This window comes from Lutra lutra, chromosome 9, assembly GCF_902655055.1.
Source record: "Lutra lutra chromosome 9, mLutLut1.2, whole genome shotgun sequence".
Classification (NCBI taxonomy): domain Eukaryota; kingdom Metazoa; phylum Chordata; class Mammalia; order Carnivora; family Mustelidae; genus Lutra; species Lutra lutra.
This window is the reverse complement of record NC_062286.1, coordinates 134,537,438-134,556,826: the sequence shown is the minus strand read 5'-3', so window position 1 is coordinate 134,556,826 and position 19,389 is coordinate 134,537,438. Positions and strand designations below refer to the sequence as shown.

The following is a 19,389-nucleotide window of genomic DNA, read 5'->3' as shown; positions in this document are numbered from 1 at the left end:
CTCTACACTTACTCTATACTCCCTAAACATGGGACCTGACTTTCGTAGCCACACGGGAGGAGGTGGGCTCTGAGCTCTTGCAAAGAGTTGCCCTCAGGTCAGTGGGACTCAATGAGTGCGACTCTGACACCCGATCGCACCGAAACCCCTAAAGGGCCTGAGGCAGCCCCCTGGTGACCAAGGCCACTTGAAGCCTTTCCCTGGGGTATCTGTAGAACCTGCTGTTCCCAGGGCATCCTGGAACGAAGCCAGGTGTGGGGGACCGATGGGAGAAGATGGCCCTCTGTAAAGCCAGCCAAGAGGCTCCAGCAAGACCTGGTGACCAGCTGCCCCAAGGCCCCCTGTTGGCTGTTGATTTCTAGCCACCTGCCACAGAAGCCATTAATAATTATGTGCTTCCACATCCCGAAATGTCACCTTCTCCCTGTGGCCTTCAGGCATTACCCTACTTAATATTGCATCCAGCACTCCCTGTGCCCCTTCTCGGCTTTATTTCTCTCCATAGCCATTAGCTCTGTATCTATAGTAGCTGTATAGTGTGTGTTTAAATCATTTATTACCTGCACCACGCCCCACTAGTGTCAGCTCCACGAATAGAGGGATCGTTGTCCCTTTGGCTCACTGGTGTGTTTCCAGTACCTAGAACAGTGCCCGGCACACAGTAGGTACTTCGTCTGTATTACTGGATAAGTCCGTGAATAATGACAACAGCACCAACAATGTTACGTGCCTAATTTTTAATCTGCACGACAGCCCTAAGAGAGAGGGATAGAAGTTGTCCTCCATCCCCCAGGTGAAGAAAGTGAGGCACAGAGAGGTTATGTAGGGACGCCTGAGTGGCTCAGTCGGTTGGGCATCTGACTCTTGGTTTTGGCTCAGGACACGGTCTCAGAGTTGTGAGATCAAGTCCTGAGTTGGGCTCTGTGCACGCTCCAGAGTCTGCTTGAGATTCTCTCTCTCTCTCTCTCTCTCAAATAAATAAGTAACTCTTTTAAAAAGAGAGAGGTTAGGTACCTGGCCTATAGTCACACACCCAGTAAGGGGCCAGACCCGGACTCATACTAGTTAGAAGATGGATTTTAACACATCTGACACAGAGGTGCACGCCAGAGTCAGTGAGATTCCTGTCAACCAAAAGGCAGTCACCAGAAAAAAAAAAAAAAAAAAAAGGAAAGAAAGAAAGAAAAAAGAAACACGTCTTTGGGAGCCCGTGAACAAACCTGAACCTCGTTGAACACATTCTGTCTCTTTGGCAGAGCGGGGTGCATTTTTTGGAACTCCGTGTATCGAGCTTCGTCGATGAAACACCTTCCAAGACTTTGGGCGATGATTCTGGTTACAGATGAGCAGTAACCGTGTTCCTAGAAACACTTGCAGATGGTAGCAGGGTCCACAGTGGTGGTTGTTGGAGGAACAACAGCTGCAGTTGTTGAAAAGCAACAACTGGGAAAGAGGGATTCCCTCCACTGACCAGAGTTGGGTTAAGTTTCACGGCGAGGTACGTGGAAGAGAACGGTGTACGCCGGTGGTTCTCAAACTTGACCACGTACCGGAATGGCCTGGGTGGCGTGTGAGAACACAGGTTGCTGGGCTGGGTCCACCCCAGAGGTTCCCATTCAGTGCACTGGGGAGGGGCCTGAGGATCTGTCTTTGTAGTGGGTTCCTCCGGAGGTCCCGTAATGCTGGCTGGGAACCCCACTTTGAGAACAGAGCAGAGCAGTGGAAGCCAGAGCAAAAGCCAAACCCCACAGCCCGGATGAAACATTTCAGCAAGAGGCAGGTGTGGTTGATCCAGGCATCCAAGGGACTTGGCGTGAAGACAGAACAGCCATTTGTCAGAATCTTCCAGCCAACTTTAAGCAAAAGCCACTTAACTTCCCCGTGCACGTTGCAATTGAAACCCTGAAACCATTTACTTGAATAGCAAATGCTAGAAGACCAGGTGCTCTTGGACCCACATCAGTGATGCTGTCGTTGCCTGAGGCACTCGAGAGGGGAAGATAAGGAAACAGGGTTTCCTGGCAGATGCCCAGAGAAAATGAACATAATTCATTCCATAAATACACAATTTCTAAGGAATTTCATTAAATAAAAAATAAGGAATATAAAAACATTGCTTCATATAATCAGCAGCTTTTAAATTTATTGTACTTCAAATAACAAGCGTCGTCTGACAGTCTGTAAGATCTAATATTCGAAGAAAGATGGTGTTTGTTTTAAGAGAAAATATAACTAGCACCACCGGCCTGTTACGTGGATATTACTGCTGGAGGCAAAGCCGAAGTAGGTCATGATGTTAGGCCTGCGCCGATTTCAGTAAGGATATTCTGTAAATACAGTGGCAGAAATGCCGAAAGTGGTGCCTCGGGGACTGAAGTTTGGGAAACCGAATATCCAGTGACTTTCAAAGTCATCGTTAGGGCCTCTCAGCCTGACAAACTCACCCAACGAACAGAACCCCACTAGTCAGATTGACTCCCCCCTGTGAAACCAAATCTGCATGGGACAAATCATGTGTAATAAAGGACGGAAATATTTCTAAACCCGAAAGCATAAATTGAGTCAACAAAGTAGTCACGAAAATCTTATAAGCAGAAAAAGAGGTTTGAGACTGCCTATTTTATCTTTTATAATGATAAATGTAAAGATAAAGATGGTAAAGATGTTTGGCCTTTCTTTTTGTCCCCCTGAAAATTTCAGTAAGAATATACCTGGGGCACCTGGGTGGCTCAGGTGGTTGGGCATCTGCCTGTGGCTCAGGTCGTGATCTCCAAGTCCTGGAATCAAGCTCCACATCGGGTTCCTGGTTCAGCCAGGAGTCGGCTTCCCCTGTGCCTCTCCCCCCGATTCATGCTCTTTCTCTCTCTCTCTCTTTCTCCCTCTGTCTCTTTCCCTAATGAATAAATAAAATATTTAAAAGAAAAAATACTAGGATTTCTTTTAGGAATATTTGTGGTTTTTAGAGATTACTTGTAGTTTGGGCCACAATTCCTTTGATCGGTTTCTTTCCCACTGTTTGTTAGGATTTTTTGATAAAGCTTATGAATACCAAATGCATTTGGCTGGATCTAGTAGACAGCTTGCCTGGTGTAGATTGACAGGCACATTCTTGTTTATTTACTAAGTCTAGATTTAATAAGTCTGGATAGTTTGAGAGCTCTGGCTCAACATCAGATTTTCTTTTCTCCCTTATGGTTACAGAATGGCTACCACAGATCCAGGCATCACATCCTCATTCCAGGAAAGACAGGAAATGGGCAACCAGGACAGCAAGAATGAGTTTTTCCTTAACTGCCTCCCTTTTTTTTTTTTTTTTTTAAATTAGGGAGAGAATCTTTTCCAGAAGCCCCCCAGCAGATGTTCTCTAGTGTCTCACTGACTAAAACAGGGTTACAGGATTACCCTGAAATAGCAAAGGAGACTGGGGAGGTAATTTAGCCTGTTTGTTCTCTAGAAAGGAAGATAGGCAAAGGGAATAGCTGTTGGGTGTTCATCTTATGAAAACTAATAATCATCTCATTTTTTAGTTTCAGCTCCAGAATTCGTTTTCGAACATGGCTATCAAACTTACCTACCCACGGAAAGCAATGAAAACCAGACAGCCACTGTCATCTCTCTCCCTGCCAAGTCCCGTGCCAAAAAGCCCACAGCACCACCTGCTCAGAAAAGGCTTAACTGTTGCTATCCAGGTAAAAGCGGCATTGGGACTTGCTTGTATAGAGGATGTGACACGTAACAAATCTCGGGGCTCTAACTTGTGAATTCCCGACAACTGGATATAGACATGCTCTAAACTGCTTGGCTTAAAAATCAGAGCCCCCCCCCCCCCCCCGCATTTACATCATCACATGTGACCTATCTTGCTGTCTCTGGTCACCGTGCACTTGGACTCTAAGATTTTTTATAGGGGCGTCTGGGTGACTCAGTTGGTTAAGCATTGACCTTAGGCTCGGGTCAGGATCCCGGGGTCCTGGGATTGAGCCCCTCACCGGGCTCCCTGCTCAACGGGGAGTCTGCTTCTCCCTCTCCCTCTGCCTGCCCCTCCCCCTGCTTGTGCTCTTCCTCTCTCTCTCTCTCTCTCTGTCAAATAAATAAATAAATAATTTTTTTAAAAAAAGACTTTTTACAAACATGGGACTCATGAGGATCCAAGTTACTGTGAATTTTTCTTTCTGTGCTATGGCTTAGGAAGATACCCAGAAAGATTGCTGTTTCCTTTTAAAAAAAAAAAAAAAAAAAAAAAAAAAAACTTTTTATTTGGAAATAATTTCAGACTCACAAAAAAGCTACAAAAATAGCACAGAAATGTATGGATGCCGTTCATCTGGATTTCCCAAATGTTAACATACTGTATTGGCTTTGTCATTCTTTCTGTATATACATACTTTCCCCCAAAGCCATTTTATTATTTATTTATTTGTTTGTTTATTTATTTCTTTATTTTCATAAACATATAATGTATTATTAGCCCCAGGGTTACAGGTCTGTGAATCGCCAGGTTTACACACTTCACAGCACTCACCATAGCACATACCCTCCCCAATGTCCATAACCCCACCCCCCTCTCCCAACCCCCTTTACCCCGGTCACCCTCAGTTTGTTTAGTGAGATTAAGAGTCTCTTATGGTCCCCAAAGCCATTTTAGAGTAAGCTGCAGACGTGATGTCCCTGTACCCCTAAATACCTCAATGTATACTTCCTAGAACCAAAGAAGTTCTTTCATAACCCACAACACAATCCTCAAAAAATCAGGAAATTAACATTTAGGGGCACCTGGCTGGCTCAGAGGGAGGAGCATGCGTCTCAGTCTCGGGGTCGTGAGTTCAAGCCCCACATTGAGCAGAGAGTTTACTTTAAAAAAAAAGGACATTAACATTTACACACACTATGATCAAACCACCAGCCTTATTCAGATTTTATTAGCTTCTCACTCTTGTTCTCTGTAGCAAAACAATAGCACTTTCCCCTGATTTGGGATCCAGTTCATGATTGCATGTTACTTTCAATTTTCCCGTCTCTTCGGTTTCCTTGAATCCTAGACTTTTGTCTTTCACGACCTAGACATTTTTGCAAAGTACAGGCCAGTTATTTGGTGAAGTGTTGCTCAGTTTGAGTTTGTTATTTCCTCACAATGAGATTTTAGGCTCTGCGGTGTGGGCAGGAAGCACGGATGTGATGTCTGTCCTTCTGAGCGCCTCGTATCAGGAGGCACGTGGTACCCCTTTGTCCCACTCATTGTGGGGTTTACTCTTGTCACTTGGTTAAGAAAGTTTCTGCCAGGTTTCTCTACCCTTAGGTTATGATGTCTCCCTCTGTAATTAATATTTTCTTGCCTTTTTAAGGTTGCCAGTTCAAGACTGCCTATGGCATGAAGGACATGGAGCGTCATTTAAAAATTCACACTGGTAAGTGGCATTTCTGTGGCACGTATGCCCAGAGCTTCTACTCTGTGCTGGGAGCCGGGAACCGGACAAGTCAGACATGTGATAGGCCATGGAACCTCGCTGGTTGTCACAGGAGCACACACACAAATTCAATAAAAATAAGATACTATTTCCATACATGATTTTGGCAGAAAATATATAAAACAATAAAATCCAGTGCTGGGACAGATAGGAGCAAACTTAGCTAGTAGAAGTGTAAACAGCTCCAACCATTTTGACAATTAATCTGCCAGAATTAATTAAAATTTAAAGGTATGTATTCTTATTTTGAGGCGATGGTCTTATGAATGTGTGTATGTGTAACAATTGATAAAGGAAGAAAGAAGGGGAAGAAGACTCCATTTTTTTTTTATGTATCTTTACTGTATCACTGGATACAGAATGTGTGTGTGTATGTTATTTTTGACATTTTGAAGGTAAAATTTAATAAATAAATATTTTTTGTAAAAGGTGAAGGCAAGGGGTGCCTGGGAGGTTCTGGGCATCTGCCTTCAGCTCCGGTCATGATCCCAAGGTCCTGGGATTGAATCCCATGTCGGGTTCCCTGCTCAGCAGGGAGTCTGCTACCCTCTCTCCCCATGTCTTTCCCCGCCTGCTCCTGCGCTCTCTCTAAAATAAATAAAATCCTTAAAAAATAATAAATAATAAAAGGAAAGGGAAAGATTGATGGTATGCCTGAATGGCTCAGTTGGTGGAACGTGTGACTCTTGATCTTGGGGTCATGGGTTCAAGCCCCATGTGGGGTGTAGAGATTACTTAGAAAGAGAGAAAGAAAGAAGGAAAGAAAGAAAACAGTAAAAGGAGAGGAAAAGATTGGTGCATGGAGAAGAAAAATGTACTTATTTCTGGTGACTTTAATTTCTTCAATATACTATGGTTGTGTCTCTTGGATTTTCTGAATGGAGAAGGAACTGCATTTAGACTATTTTTAACAAAGCATTAGATACTCATAATTCAAATGAGAGAGTGTGAATGTAGAGAGTATAAATGTGTATAAGGCAGGTGTCCACTGACATTTGGCTGGGGTGTCACTAATTACCCAAAGTCGGCCTCACCTTTGGAAGATGAAATCTCCAGCCATGATTTCTGAAATTTCTTGGCCATGGCTAGTGATGGCCTGGCCACGGTGGGGTCCCCACCCTATTCTAACCAACCTCACAGTGTCACGTCCTTTGGATTTATTCTGATTATCAGAATATTAAGTTTCAAGTGTTTGTAAGCATTCTTGATATCACAAACAAAGAATCTCTCCACGTGGCTTGGACGTGGATCCCATCAGTCGAGTGAAGCGTAGCACATGTATCCTTGCCAGAGTAGAGTGTGGTCGTTGTTCACGAGGACCCAGGGAACACTCGAGATGCGTAAGTGAAGCAGTGACCTTAAGTCCGTTTCTGCACATCTTCAGGAAGCACCTTATACGTGCCGGTAGCCCAGCTTAGGTCCTGGGATGGTTTCTGCGTGACAGCAGCAACTCCAATAACGTCTTCCAGCTGGAGAGTTGACAAGATGTCTTTACCTTCGTTACTTTCCGAGAGGAGGGTGTGGCCAGGAGCAGTCCTAGCGGGCTGGCCCGAAATCATCCTTCTGCTCCGGCATCCGGCGGCTGCCCAGAGTGACACATACATAGCCTGGCGACTGCAGGAGCTAATCAGCTGCTGACCATCACTGAAAAATTCTTGTTCATGGATTTTTAAATTTGACTACTAACATTTTTTATTAATAAAATTAGAATCTTTCATACACTTTGAGGTATATTCTTAAATCCCAGACGTTTGCTCTCTGACGGTAGTGATCGGCTTTGGCTGACCATTCATTTTAGCACTTGGCATTTAGGATTTAGCCAAGAGACATATTTAAATGTTAAGTAAAAAGGGAAAATCCTGACTCAGAGCCCACTTCCTTATTCGGTATAAGCCCAAAGTCACCAGTCTTTGTAGACTACTGTGTCTCATTCTAGAAGACCAATCTTCACCCTAAAAATACACAGAATCTACTTTTTCCATTTCTTATTAAGTTACTATTATATATGCCATCCCTGCAAATTGCTGTTACTATTGGTCATCTTTCCACATCAGTAGTACATGTCGGCTTCATTCTTTTCAGTGGCCAGGTAGGACACTGGTTCAATATTCAGTGGTACCTCCATCCAGTGAAATCCTTCCACTTTACAAATCATGTTGCGGAGATGTAATGATGTGACAAGACAATCGGGATTATTTAATGTGCAAGGAAGTAGTCAATGGGGAGGCCTTGTTGCATTTGGACTCAGAAAGCAAGACCATCATGGGTTCTAATCTCAGTGGTTAGGAGGATTGAGGAGAATTACACACAAATAATTAAAGAGATGCCCATAAAAAAATCAGCAGTCATTCGTGGGTAGTAGCTATGTTAGTGAGTATAGATGAAGCTGCCATGACAGAGAGAGCCCCACCCCAGCTCCCACGCCGTAGGGCTTTATGTCTCTCTCACGTAACTGTCTGGAGCTAAGCACAGGTCTAGAGCGGATAAGCCGCTCTGTCCCACGAGATCAGCCAGGGACTTAAGTTGCTTCTGCGTCATTAAAGCGCATCACGTCATGGGATCAGCTGTCTGCAGGCAAGCTGCCCTCACCTGCCCGTTCACCCCATGTCTCGGAAACGGCTGGGAAGGGCAGAAAGAGGAAAGTAAAAGGCAAGCAGTGTCCCTTTGCAGAAGGGACACATTGACCCTCTCTGCCATTTCATTGGCGAGGAGCGCGCTGCAGAATGATTCGTGGCTGTGGGCCGGGCTGGGGAAGGTAGCCAGGAGCTGCTCAGCACCGAGCTCTCTGAAAACTTAGTGTGTTTGATTGAGCTTTAGGGTGTATCTGTGGAAAAAAGGGAAAAGGAGAAACGGAAGGAGACAATGAACAGTTCCTTATTCTCCTTAGTTCTACTTCAGACATGTGAGTCACCTATTTTTAATTGACAAGGAATTCATATTCGATGCAGGAAAAACCAAGAAATGGCAAGAGGCAAAATAGAATAAACAGCCCCCCCCCCAAGATGTTAGCTCTTGGCAAATTTTTCTATCTAGCTTTTGAAGTTACCTGAATATCCTTCAGTGACCGCGTACTCCTCTCACCATAAAGCTCAATCACATGTGGGGCGAAAGGCTGGGTGTCCACTGACCTTGGCTGGGGATCGGCTGCCTCTGGGTTAGCTGTCTCTCCACTTGCCTTAGCTGGGGTGGTCCGGCTCTGCTCCACTTGCCTCTCATCCTCCTTTTGGACCAGTGGGCCGGAGGCGGGGATCAGCCTTTTTCTTCTTCAGTGTTGTTTTCTGATGCCTTCTGTGTGTGTGTGTTTGAAGGAGACAAGCCCCACAAGTGTGAGGTCTGTGGCAAGTGCTTCAGCCGGAAAGACAAGCTGAAGACCCACATGCGGTGTCACACGGGCGTGAAGCCCTACAAGTGTAAGACGTGTGACTACGCCGCGGCCGACAGCAGCAGCCTCAACAAACATCTGCGGATCCACTCGGACGAGCGGCCCTTCAAATGCCAGATCTGCCCCTACGCCAGCCGCAACTCCAGCCAGCTCACCGTCCACCTGCGGTCCCACACAGGTAGGTCCCTCCTGCTGCTCGCACGCTGGGCTCCTCACCGCCAGCTGCTGAAAAGCACCTTAAAGCGCTGAGGCACCATCTCAGTACATGAACGGGGGACATCTGCTCATTGCACAGTTCGCGGGTTCACTTTGCGTCCACCCGGAAGAGCCTTTCTCGATGAGGGGGAAAAAATCATTGAGCCTATAACCTCATCGCTATTTTTATGCCGCTCTATAACTTATTCACTACTAAAGTATTCGGTGAGAAGGTGAGCTCCATGAAATCGTGAGAGAAATGTCAACAACGCATTTTTTAATAAATTTCCGCATAGTGTCTGCATTCTGGTCATTTTTGAAGTATACTCAGATGAGTTCAGCCTGGGACAGCTTCGTGGGAAAACGCAGCAGGGGAGGTCACTTAACGAGTCATTGACATTTCCTTTTGGCAAGTGTATCCGTTAGCTCTGGATACGGTGATGCTGTGTAACAATCACTACAAAACCTCAATGGCAGATTGTAATCGAGTATCGCTCACATACTTCAGTTCTAGCCAGTTGGCCAGACACTGTTGATCTTGACTGGGCTCAGTCACATGTGGGGCGAAAGGCTGGGTGTCCACTGACCTTGGCTGGGGATCGGCTGCCTCTGGGTTAGCTGTCTCTCCACTTGCCTTAGCTGGAGTGGTCCGGCTCTGCTCCACTTGCCTCTCCTCCTCCTATTGGACCAGTGGGCTACCTGAGGCTTGTCCTTCTCGTGACAGTGGCAAACATATCCAGTGGGTAGGCCCATTTCCAGCTTCTGGTTGCATCCTATTGGCTGAAGCAGGCTATGTGGTGGGGCCGGACATCAGGGATGGGGCCGGACTCACCTACTGTGGGAGGTCACCATGAGGTTACAGGGCAAAAGCCAGAGATAGGAGGGAGGGTAAAGAGTTGCAACCATTTTTGCAAACCACCACAGTCCACCATGCTGTCACACACAACTCGGACAGGTGGATATAATCACACCTTCCTAAGACCCACATAAGTCACACCTCGTCACGGGGTCAGGCTCAACACCAGGATCCCTTGATCTCCACCGGTTCTGGGTATGGCTTCTCTTGACCTAGAGTTCCTTTGAAGTAAAAAGAGAAGCCGTCTGCTCCTCCATTCCTGATGTCCAGTGGTGACACAGAGCCAGGGTAATTCCAGTAATCCTGATGTCCGAGGCACTTGACAGTCCCAGCTCCATGGATTTCCAGAATCCCTCTGGGCACATGTCCCCTGGTTCCTGACTCTGCCTGTCGAAGCATCTTCCCATCAGCCGTCTGAGCCACTTCCAAAAAGTTGTGGAAGAAGTACCTTTGCGAAACATTCTCAGCCTGCTTCCTGTCTACCAAAAGCAGGGCTCTTTTTAGTCGACGGGGATGACGGGTTTGCTGGTAGAGCCACGTGCAAAATGTTGTGAGTTTCCTGTGTGTCTGTGTGCCAAAAGCCACGCCCACGGTTCTCTCAGAAACTCTCCTTCCTTCTGAACCCCACTGCGGGCACTTTGGCAGAAAACCTTCTGTGGCTGAATCCCTTGATGTTCCTAGGAATCCTTGTCCAGCTGGAAAACCTACCTGGCGCCAACTTAATTCTTTTGGACACTTTCATGAAGAACTTGACATTCACACCCCTCATTTCTCGTTGGGTCTTACCCCTGAGATCACATCCCTGGATATGACCTTTGTCCCCCGGCTTCTGTCTTACTGTGAAAACCCTTTGCTAGTTGGAGATGGGAAATCACGTTTTTGGTTTGCTCTATTCTCTCTAAATTCCATTTAGAAAAATGGCCAGTTCTCGTATGAGTTTGTCTCTTCCTTATACGACCTCATCATATGCCACTCAAAGGCTCTTTCACTGTTCTGCCCTGAATTAATCTCTTTGCTCAAGTCCCAGATTCAACAGGTGTGTTATAATCTCTATCTTCTAACTTAACGGCACATGACAGTTGGACCAAATGTTTACCATTAAACAGTGCACCCTGCCACTTCTTTGGTCTTTTCTTGCCACCCGGTTCCAAAGCCAATGCCGCATATTTTAATCTTCTGTTATGGCAGCATTCTGTTATGGCAGCACTCTTGTTTCTAGATACCAGTCTCTGGTATTAGCTCTCTGTTGTCACATTAATGCAGTGTAACAAATTCTCCCACAAAACCTCAGTGGACCCAACGACATGCCTTTTCTGTTGGCGTTCGGGGGATCCGCTGGGGGTCACCTCGGCAGTTCTGATCTTGGCTGGACTCACACATCTGGGAATCTGCTGGCTGTGAGCCGTCTATCCACTGGTCTCGGCTGCGGGATTCCAGTGCTGCTCCACATTTCTGTCACCCTCCTACTGGGACCAGCACGCTAAGCCAGCCTCGATCATCTCATAGCAATGGCTGACAGAGGAGCAAGCGAGCAAAACCCAGTGTTCAAGCCCATCTCAAGCCATTACTTGGATCAAGTCTACTGAATATACCATCAGCCAGATCCAGTCACATGATTGTCAAGACTCATGGCAGGTCATCCTGCCCCTGTCCAGAGACCATGCATAACTGCACATGTGGCAGAGGCCATGGCTACAGGGAGGGGGAGGGATGGTGAGATTTGAGAACATCTTTGTAATCTGCAAAAGCAAGTTAAGACATAGGCATCACGGATGGCCAACTGATTTTCTCTAGAAATCTCCCCCGCCTATGTTAGAGGGGCTGAAGCACTCATTTATCCAAGTGGTTCTGAATCATTTTGACTTATGAGGATAGACTTAACCATTGATAGTAGCATCGTCAAGTTGGTCTAGAAAAGGTGAATTTTCAATAATTTAAACCTGTGCTTATGCAATGTCTCCATAGACTGTTCATTTCCCTTTTAGGAATCCATGGCACTTAGAAAATTTTACAAATCATAAAATTAATAGGATTTTGCTTTGATTCTTTCATTGCTTAGATTTTCATCATCAGTGGTTTTCATAGCAAGCTAAACTCAAGAAAGATCTGTCGGCTTACATATATCAATTGCTTATTCATTCAACAACATTCATTAAGTCCCCACAAGATACTAGACACTGTAAGGATCACGTGGAGGGCAGGAACAGACGTAGTCATTAGCTTTGGAGAGCTCATGGTCCCAGGGAACTATACTGACCGGTATGCCTCAGTTAAGAAATCTGTGATTTGGAAAAAAAAAAAAAAAAAAAAAAGATAACAAAGGGATTTGAAACCTTTGCTTTCGTATCAAAAACTGTTGTTAACTCTGCAACTCAGCTGTGAGATTTGGTTATCCGGTGTTTCTGGGTTCCACCTCTGCTGATGGCTTAAAAGAAAAAAAAGGTTAAAAGATTGTCACTAATTTGGGCAGGGATATAATGGGAAAACCTAGTAGGATATCCTGGAGCAGAATTCCTCCTTCCACAGACTCCTCCACTCAGGGATCCATGAATAGATTTTAGATGGTCCATGAACTTGGATGGGAAAAAAATTATATCTTCATTTTCATTAGCCTGTATTGAAATTGGGCGTGTCCTTCCATTATGAAAATTGGCAGCGGATCTATGAGTAGTGCATATGAACTTGCCGCCAGCAGAAATCACAGATCTTTTCGTAACAGTTGTTAGAGATCGATCAATATATCATTTATGCTCTTTTCTAGTTAGAAATCATTATAGTTACAGATCCTCCACTAGATCTTATTTAACACATTCATAAAGCACACCGAGGGGCACGGGGCTGCCTCAGTTACTGGGCGGAGCATCCAACTCTTGATCTTGTGATCGTAAGTTCGAGCCCCATGTTGGGTGTAGAGATTACTTTAAAAAAAAAACGGGGGTGGCGCCTGGGTGGCTCAGTGGGTTAAGCTGCTGCCTTCAGCTCAGGTCATGATCTCAGAATCCTGGGATCGAGCCCCGCATCGGGCTCTCTGCTCGGCAGGGAGCCTGCTTCCTCCTCTCTCTCTGCCTGCCTCTCTGCCTACTTGTGATCTCTCTGTCAAATAAATAAATAAAATCTTAAAAAAAAAAAGACTTTAGTAAAGCACACACATTGTTATATCGTGAATTTTTTCTTTTAATTTCCTATATAATTCTTTCATTAGACTTGGTTTCTTTTGCATTCCTATTGATTTTTATTTAGTTTGCTTTTTGTATTTAAACATTATTCTAAGAAAGGGTCCCTGGGCTTCTCTAAACTGCCAAAGAGGAGTTGCTGGCGTCAAAGAGGTTAAGGAAAAGATTCCAAGGCCAAGAGTCAGCAAACTTTCTGTAAAAGGCCAAATAGCAAAGGGTTTGGCCTTTGCAAGCCATACAGTCTCTGTCACAATTGCTCACCTCCGCCTTTGTAGCACAAAACAACCATAAGCAACATGTGAACAAATGGGTGTGGCTAGATTCCAATAAAACTTTATTTATAAAACAGCAGGCAGTGGGCCACATGTGGCCCACAGGCTATAGCTTACCATTCCTTGCTCTAGAACTTCCTGTGCATGATCTTGGTGGTCTTTAGTCCTACAAACCATGGTTTAGGTGTGAGCTGCTTAGTCTTCTAGAAGCTTGTCAAATTTGCTCCCTGCCATCTTTACTTACTTGCATTTATTAAGCAGTTTATGATGATGTTTTAGACCTTATGCCAAAAAGGCCGGAACACAAGCCCATCTTTGAGCTTATGGCCTATAAAGCGAACATCAGTCACATGCACAGATAATTACCCGGCATCTAGGAATACCAGCTTTGGAGCCAGCCTGGGTTGGAAGGAATCCAAGCCCTGCTACGTACTACTGGGTAACCATGAACAAGTTGATGTAGTCTCTCTAGGCCTCATTTGTACAGTAGTGTTAAGAATAATACCGATAATAGGGGCGTCTGGGTGGCTCAGTGGGTTAAAGCCTCTGCCTTCGGCTCAGGTCATGATCCTAGGGTCCTGGGATCGAGCCTCGCATTGGGCTCTCTGCTCGGCAGGGAGCCTGCTTTCCCCTTTCTCTGTCTGCCTCTCTGCCTACTTGTGATCTTTGTCTGTCAAACAAATAAATAAAATCTTAAAAAAAAAAAAGAATAATACCAATCATAGTACCCATCTCGTGGGAATGTTGGGATCATCAAATGAGACCACTCTTGTGACGTGCTCAGCAGAGCGCCTACCATCTTGGAAACAACGGAAGAATGTTAGCTGCTACTTTGTTTTCTTCAGCAATACTGGAATGGGCGGGGTCACCAATTTGCTTGAACTCTCAGTGCCGTAGGTGATTCGGATTTGCCATTCATTGAGGAAACAAATTTGGAGTGTCGTGCGCATTCAGATGTTTGCAATTTCACTTTCTCTGCTCATCTTTCAGCGACCATGAATTTAAAAAAAAAAAATCAAGCAGCTGGATTTCGTAACTTCACAAGTAAAGAACGCAGCTGGCAATGTGGGATAAATAAATTTTGCGCAATAAACACGTCTTTATTAATAAAAATCTGCATGAAGCGTAAGCTGGGCATTTCAATCACTTTATAAAAGACTGTCCTGATGAGGGAGCGTGGAGCGGACGGTTTCCAAAATGTGTCCTCAAGTCTGTTACACCATGTAATTCAATCAGAATCAACGGATTATGCAAAATTTACACAACTGGGAACCATTAGCAGAGCAGGCACAGTAGCAAAATTGAACCATAGCTTGGTCGTTTTAAAGAACATAAGTGTGTTCACAAACACTATTTTATTTGGGACCATTGAATAGCTCTTTTCAATCTCCCCTTTTTCTTGTGGGTTTTTATAAGGGTGCGGGTGGTTTAGGTTTGGGGAAAGAAAAGAAGCCCCGCCCCCCACGCCACCCCCCCCCCCTTTTTTTTCTCCCAGGGGCTGCTAGCAGCTGCGGTGGGAAAGGCTCCACTCGCCTGCCTTGGTATAAGCGATTGTCTGGTGTGTGCTTCGGGGGGATCCGCTGTGGTTGTTGCCTGCCTGTTCTTATCGAAACTCACCTTGTGTTGACAGGGGACGCCCCCTTCCAGTGCTGGCTCTGTAGCGCCAAGTTCAAAATCAGCTCGGACTTGAAAAGGCACATGCGCGTGCACTCGGGGGAGAAGCCTTTCAAGTGCGAGTTCTGCAATGTCCGCTGCACCATGAAGGGCAACCTCAAGTCGCACATCCGCATCAAGCACAGCGGGAATAACTTCAAGTGTCCGCACTGCGACTTCCTGGGTGACAGCAAAGCCACCCTCCGGAAGCACAGCCGGGCGCACCAGTCGGAGCATCCCGAGAAGTGCTCCGAGTGCAGCTACTCGTGCTCCAGCAAGGCCGCGCTGCGCGTGCACGAACGCATCCACTGCACCGACCGCCCCTTCAAGTGTCACTACTGCAGCTTCGACACCAAGCAGCCCAGCAACCTCAGCAAGCACATGAAGAAGTTCCACGGGGACATGGTGAAGAGCGAGGCCGCGGAGAGGAAAGACGCGGGCCGACAGAGCGGCCGGCAGGTGGCCAAGCTGGACGCCAAGAAGACTTTCCACTGTGACATATGCGACGCCTCGTTCATGCGCGAGGACTCGCTCCGCAGCCACAAGAGGCAGCACAGTGAGTACAATGAGAATAAGAACTCGGACGTGACGGTCCTGCAGTTCCAGATAGACCCCAGCAAGCAGCCGGCCGCGCCCCTCACCGTGGGCCACCTGCAGGTGCCCCTCCAGCCCAGCCAAGTGCCCCCGTTCAGCGAGGGCCGAGTCAAAATCATCGTGGGGCACCAAGTGCCGCAGGCCAACACCATCATCCAGGCGGCGGCCGCCGCGGTGAACATCGTACCCCCCGCCTTGGTGGCGCAGAACGCGGAGGAGCTCCCTGGGAACAGCCGGCTGCAGATCCTGCGTCAGGTCAACCTGATCGCCCCTCCTCAGCCCTCCGGGTGTCCCAGCGAGGCGGGCGCGATGAGCCAGCCCGCGGTCCTGCTGACCACTCACGACCAGGCCGACGGCGCCACTCTGCACCAGACTCTCATCCCCACCACCCCCGGCAGCCCTCAGGAAGGCTCCGGCAACCAGACTTTCATCACCAGTTCGGGAATTACATGCACGGACTTTGAAGGCCTTAATGCCTTGATTCAGGAGGGGACGGCTGAAGTGACAGTGGTGAGCGATGGAGGGCAGAACATCGCGGTGGCCACCACGGCCCCGCCTATCTTCTCCTCCTCCTCCCAACAAGAACTGCCCAAGCAGACTTACTCCATCATTCAAGGGGGAGCCCACCCAGCCTTGCTCTGTCCTGCGGATTCCATACCAGATTAGTACCTAAAAACCAAAAGAAAGGGGGAAAAGGAGTGACAAAAACACGAAGTCCTAAATAGAGTTCTGTGAGAGGTTTGCTCTTAATGTTTTTAAGGGTTGTTGTGAAACCCCTCCCCTCGTAATAAATTGTAATTTTATACTGCTTACTATAATTTTTTTAAATGCTTGTGACAATGTTGAGACCACCTCTGAGTCGCCATGTTCGAAGTGTTCTGACTGTTGGGTGTCGCCAAGATGATTCCAATCAGGGGTTGGAATTCAAGGCAGTGAGTAGTGAATAACGTTTTTTTGTCCGGCTTGATTTCCCAGTTCTGAGAAGGGTTTTTTCTAATCTCATTAAATTTGTGTGGGAGATGCGAGACTTCCCAACCTCTCTGAAGTCATCGTTCTGAAACATCCTGCCTCCAAGTCTGGGCTATTTCTGTTTTTAGTACATGGATACAAATCTATTGGCATGAGGACCATTTTCTACATAATGTTACATGGATACTTGACCCCCCCTCCCCCCAAAAAAATGTCTAGTGCTAATGAGAAAAAAAAAGGAATGGTTTCCTAATAAATTGATATGTGAGTAAAATATACTGAATGTTAATGATTTTTTACAGTCACAGTATGCCTGGAGCATAGCGGGGTGTGAATTATCCTATAACTAAAGGGAATTTGAAGAAGCAAAGGCTTTTAGTCCTCCGATCGATATGATGCAAACGTCTTACCACCTTCACAGTCAACTTAAGTATGCCTCGTGCTAAAGTGACCCAGTGATACCATTTCCATTTTGAAACTTGAGATTTCTGTTTAGATGCAAATATGATGTGAGTTCCTATTAACATTTAGGATGGCTTTCTAGGGTACTGTTGTTTTAAGTATCAGTATGTGTGCCATCCCAGGGACAGGACGAGCGGGATTGGAAAAGCACCTGCGTTTTTCAGAAGCCTAGGCTCTACTGAGGAAAGGGGAATTCAAATATTACTGTTTTAGAATTAAAATGCTGTTTGATCAGTAGGTGGCGCCAGCGAGCAAGCTAGAATTACCCACGCTTGTGAATTACCCAAAGCCCTGAACCAGTTATCTCTGATTTCCAGCCTCTACCAGGATCTTCAACTCACCGTGGGCTCTTAATACATATTGAACGACTGAAACATGCTCTCACAGCGTGTCAGCAAGCATAGGTGAGGAAAGCACATTTAAATGTTACAAGACCCCTTGCATTATTTTTTAAAGATTTTATTTATTTATTTGACTTCGAAGGGGAGAGCACAAGCAGAGGGAGAGAGAGAATCAGGTGTCCCACTGAGCAAGGAGCCCCAGGGGGTGCTTAGTGCCAGGACCCTAGGATCATGACCTGAGCCCAAGGCAGTCACTTAACTAAATGAGCCACCCAGGTACCCGGAAAACCCTTACATTTTTACCAGAGCCCTCATCACTTTGACTTTCCTAGCACACAAACATTAAAATTCTCAGGCAGATTAGCTCACTTTTACATAAAGATATTACCCATCCTTTCTCCCCTTTTCTTTGGTAATAACAAAACTAAGGAAATACACAAAAGGCTATGATGCGGAAACCTTCAGGGTTTGCCTGTTGGAATAGGAAAATCAGCTTCCCTTAGGAAATAGCTGTAAAGTTAGAGTTGTCTCCTTTCTTTCTTTGATCCTCAGTATTTGAACACGGGGCAGGGGGGTTGCCACAACTTATTTTCATATTAGCGATGGTAATAACGAGTCATTAACTGGTTTGGCAAGAAAATGAAAAAGCTTGCAGCTTGCTGGTTAATAATTTAATAATTTCACTGCTTTAGAATTATTGCTACAACTCTTTTTTTTTTTTTTTAACTGAGAAGGAGAGCACTAATTGGGGGTGTGTGGAGGGGCAGAAGGTGAGGGAGAGGGAAGAAGCTCAGGCAGGCTCCAACACCAGCGCAGAGCCTGACACGACGAGGCTCTATCTCAGGACCCTGAGATCATGATCTGAGCCAAAACCAAGAGTCAGATGCTTAACTGACTGCACCACCCAGGTGTCCCGCCTACAGCTCTTAAAGAAACTATTTAGCTGTTTAGTTTTAGCCAGGAAATTTCTATTGTTGTGAACCTGTTTTCTAGATCTTTCCAGAATGCCCCTTTCTTCAAATTTTAAAGGATTTTCCCCCCTGATTAGAAATGTAATATGCATTCAAGGTAGAAAAGATGCAAAACACATTATATTATTTTTAAAAAATTAAAGTTGGGGCACTTGGGTGGCTTAGTCGGTGAAGCATCTGACTCTTGGTTTCTGCTCAGGTCACGATCTTGGGGTCAAGGGGTCAAGCCCCACCTCGGGCTCTGCACTCAGCGTCAAGTCCGCTTGAGATTCTCTCTCCCCCTTGCCCTTGCCCCCACCCCGTGCACACCCTCTCTCTATAAATAAATAAAATCTTTCTTTCAAAAAATAAAAATTTTAAAAATTTGAAATTAAAGTTACTAGTAATCTTACTATCCAGACATAAAAACTGTGACCATGTTGATGGATTTCCTTTTTTAATGGACTTCCTTTGTTTCTATGTTATGTTTGTATGGTTTCTACTCCAGTTACAGAATTGGGTTTGAATCAAGCATATTATTTTCTGTTTATATATTTCCTTTTGTATATTTATATCCCCAGCTAGCTGCTCCTCTCCATACACAGCTATACATGCATACACACACACACACACACACACACACACACACACACACACACAGAGTTGGATTTTTTTTAACAAACCACAACGGCAAAATTTGTTCCTTATAATAAACTCTATGCAGAATTGTACAAAAACCAAGCCAGTCATCTCCAGCGCTCTTCCTATTACCCTTCTACCCAAGGTTAGTAATGTTAAGTTTTCTCCGTGTTCATACTGACTTACACAGACTCAAAACAATAATGTAGAAAAGGTTTTTCCCTATTTTTCTAGTATTGTACCATACTGCATCTGCTCTTACTATCCATGTATGCACACGGCTGTGGGTGAATACATCTATCTCTAATGTTTTTCTAAGCAAAAGGTAGTAGTGGAGACATAACCGTGCATTATTCAACTCCCTACTCGCGGATATTCAGGTTGTTTTGTCTTCATTTCGCATTAAAAACAGTAGCAATCACTCTCCTGCACCATTGC

At 45.6% G+C, this 19,389-nt stretch overlaps 1 protein-coding gene across 3 annotated transcripts in view; it reads left to right on the top strand.

Annotated features, from left to right (window-relative positions):
• ZFP64 (ZFP64 zinc finger protein) overlaps positions 1-19,389 on the top strand; it is an 88,336-nt gene that overhangs the window by 13,101 nt on the left and 55,846 nt on the right. For 2 of the 3 annotated variants that reach the window (XM_047745328.1, XM_047745327.1), the window contains exons 3-6: positions 3,528-3,689; positions 5,343-5,405; positions 8,774-9,025; positions 14,974-16,400. In XM_047745328.1, the coding sequence (XP_047601284.1) occupies positions 3,528-3,689; positions 5,343-5,405; positions 8,774-9,025; positions 14,974-16,256 (1,760 nt within the window). In that variant the 3' untranslated portion in view covers positions 16,257-16,400. Of the gene's footprint in view, positions 1-3,527; positions 3,690-5,342; positions 5,406-8,773; positions 9,026-14,973; positions 16,401-19,389 lie in introns of those variants that run through there. The other variant, XM_047745331.1, reaches the window with a different exon arrangement.